The sequence below is a fragment of the Penaeus monodon genome, chromosome 26, assembly GCF_015228065.2.
Source record: "Penaeus monodon isolate SGIC_2016 chromosome 26, NSTDA_Pmon_1, whole genome shotgun sequence".
NCBI classification, from domain to species: domain Eukaryota; kingdom Metazoa; phylum Arthropoda; class Malacostraca; order Decapoda; family Penaeidae; genus Penaeus; species Penaeus monodon.
In genome coordinates, this window is record NC_051411.1 from 13,109,978 (window position 1) to 13,112,477 (window position 2,500).

A 2,500-nucleotide genomic window follows, 5' to 3' on the forward strand; every position below is an offset into this window, starting at 1 on the left:
TATTCCATATTTTTGTACAGAGTTTGTAGAAGAAGTATTCAACACTCGCCAGCATTCTTAATTAGTTCTGCTGTTATTTCATCTATTCCCGGGCTCTTGTTATATATATATATATATATATATATATATATATATATATATATATATATATTTAATATGTGTGTGTGTGTGTGTGTGTGTGTGTGTGTGTGTGTGTGTGTGTGTGTGTGTGTGTGTGTGTGTGTGTGTGTGAGTGTGTGTGTGAGTATTTGTATATATATGTATACACACGCACACACACACACATATATAAATATATATATATATATATATATATATATATATATATATATATTTATATATTTATATATATAGTTCACGGTTCCTAATATATTTTTTTTTCTAATAGAAAATAAGAATTACACAATATGTAAGAAGTCAGTCTTGCCAAACTTTTTTTTTTTTTTTATTAATCTTGAAACCTCAGCGTAAGTAGTGATTTTACGGTGATGAGATAAGGTATTCATTCAAACTTTCCCTTGAACCAGGTCGACCCTTTCATTAACGAAAAACAGGAAATCTTTTGCTTCAGGAGGGACGTTCGTGTAAGGTACAAATCCCAGCGTCTGTGCGCTTTCCTCGACGAACTTCTTTTCCACTTCGGTCGAAATCTTCACCACGAGCATCTGGTGGGAGGAAAGGAGAGATGCGGCAAACATTCTTGCATTTTTAAGTGCCAGAAATCCGTATTAAGATTCTGATATAGAATGTATCTATATGTTTCGTCGGGGGGAAAATTCATCCCACTGTATGTCAGGTCTTCTATTTACGAAGTTAGTTTGAATGCAGATCCGTGAATCACTTTGGTGTTGATCGTGCATAAATATACAAATCAAAAGCTGAGTTACCAAGGGTCTCTCTCTCTCTCTCTCTCTCTCTCTCTCTCTCTCTCTCTCTCTCTCTCTCTCTCTCTCTCTCTCTCTCTCTCTCTCGCACGCACGCACACGCACACGCACGCGCACGCGCACGCGCACACACACACACACACACACACACACACACACACACACACACACACACACACACACACACACACACACACACACACACACACACACACCTCTATCTCAGTCTGTCTGTCTGTGTCTGTCTCGCACACTCACCAAACCTACATTTACTTACCAGAATGAACATGTCCATATACGTGAGTGTATTGAGAATCTTATACTCTCCGCCCATCGTGTGAATTACCATGAGGTGCACCCGCGCCCTTCTACCAAGAGCCGCCCACACCAGCGTCTGGAGGGGGAAACACTGCACGGGCGTAAGGGTCCCCACGTCGATGTCCTGAGACAGAGATTAGAAAGGACCTGAGGAAAAGGACTTCTACTCTCGAAGGGGTAATTTAAAAGTTTGAAAATCCCTATGCTAAAGGAAAGAATTATAGTAATAGTAGTGATAAGAATGATGATAATGATGATTCGAATAATAATGATATTAATATTGCTACTACTAATAATATCCCCCCTCCCCCGCAATCCCTTGCTCGTTGTTCTCGTGTGTGTGTGTTGGGGGGGGGGGGGTTAGGAGACGATGAAGAGGCCCAATGTAGGGGATCAACCTTGGCCTTCAGCCTTCAGCTCAACTGCATGGTCCTTTCTTCTCCTCTTTTTCCTTTCTTTCTTTTCTTCATTCCTCTCTGTCCACCTATCTTAATCGTTAACTCGTTATTCACCACAATACCTTACCATAGTACCTTATGACCTTTGACGTCTAGTACATTTACTTGTTATAACCATTAACCATTACTACTACTAATGACAAGTGATAATGGTGAATAATGATGATAACGGTAAATATAACTGATAGTTACAATAAGACTTCTGCAGTGATCACAACTATTATTCTTTTCTTTGTTTCTTTTCTAGGATTATCTTCATTATGATCCTTGTTAATGGCATCATTATCGCTAACATTCCTGGCACTATCACTTCACTTAACGTTATTCAAATGGGAAATGGTATACCTCATTGTTGCTAGATGTGAAAACCAAAGATTTCTAAATAAAGGAAACAAACATACATATTGTAAAAAAAAATGTAAAGTGGATGTAGAGAGAGAGAAAGAGAGAGAGAGAGAGAGAGAGAGAGAGAGAGAGAGAGAGAGAGAGAGAGAGAGAGAGAGAGAGAGAGAGAGAGAGAGAGAGAGCTAGAGAGAGAGAGAGAGAGAGAGAGAGAGAGTTAGAGAGAGAGAGAGAAAGCAGCTCATTGAAGTTTAGTTTTATAGATTTAATATACTGACAAGAATATTACTGCAAAATCATCCACCAATGAACTCTAAATGATGATATGTATTATTAAGTTCATTTTTCTTCTTTGTTTTATTTATACGGGACAATGTTTTTAACATGTTACAAATCTCACAATGAACTATTAACACTAGACACCCAACAGCAAAGAAAGTTGAGAAAGTATCTGAACACGTAAAACTAATTAAAATACACTGATAAACATCTTCCCTG

The 2,500-nt window shown here is 38.2% G+C and overlaps 1 protein-coding gene across 1 annotated transcript in view; it reads right to left on the minus strand.

The window, feature by feature from the left end:
* Positions 1–432: 432 nt before the first annotated feature.
* LOC119589740 overlaps positions 433–2,500 on the minus strand; it is a 3,478-nt gene continuing 1,410 nt past the window's right edge. Inside the window, exons 3-4 of the mRNA XM_037938318.1 lie at positions 1,162–1,326; positions 433–665 (exon numbers count right to left, since the gene is read on the minus strand). Coding sequence (XP_037794246.1) covers positions 507–665; positions 1,162–1,326 — 324 coding nt within the window. The 3' untranslated portion in view covers positions 433–506. The remainder of the gene's footprint in view (positions 666–1,161; positions 1,327–2,500) is intronic.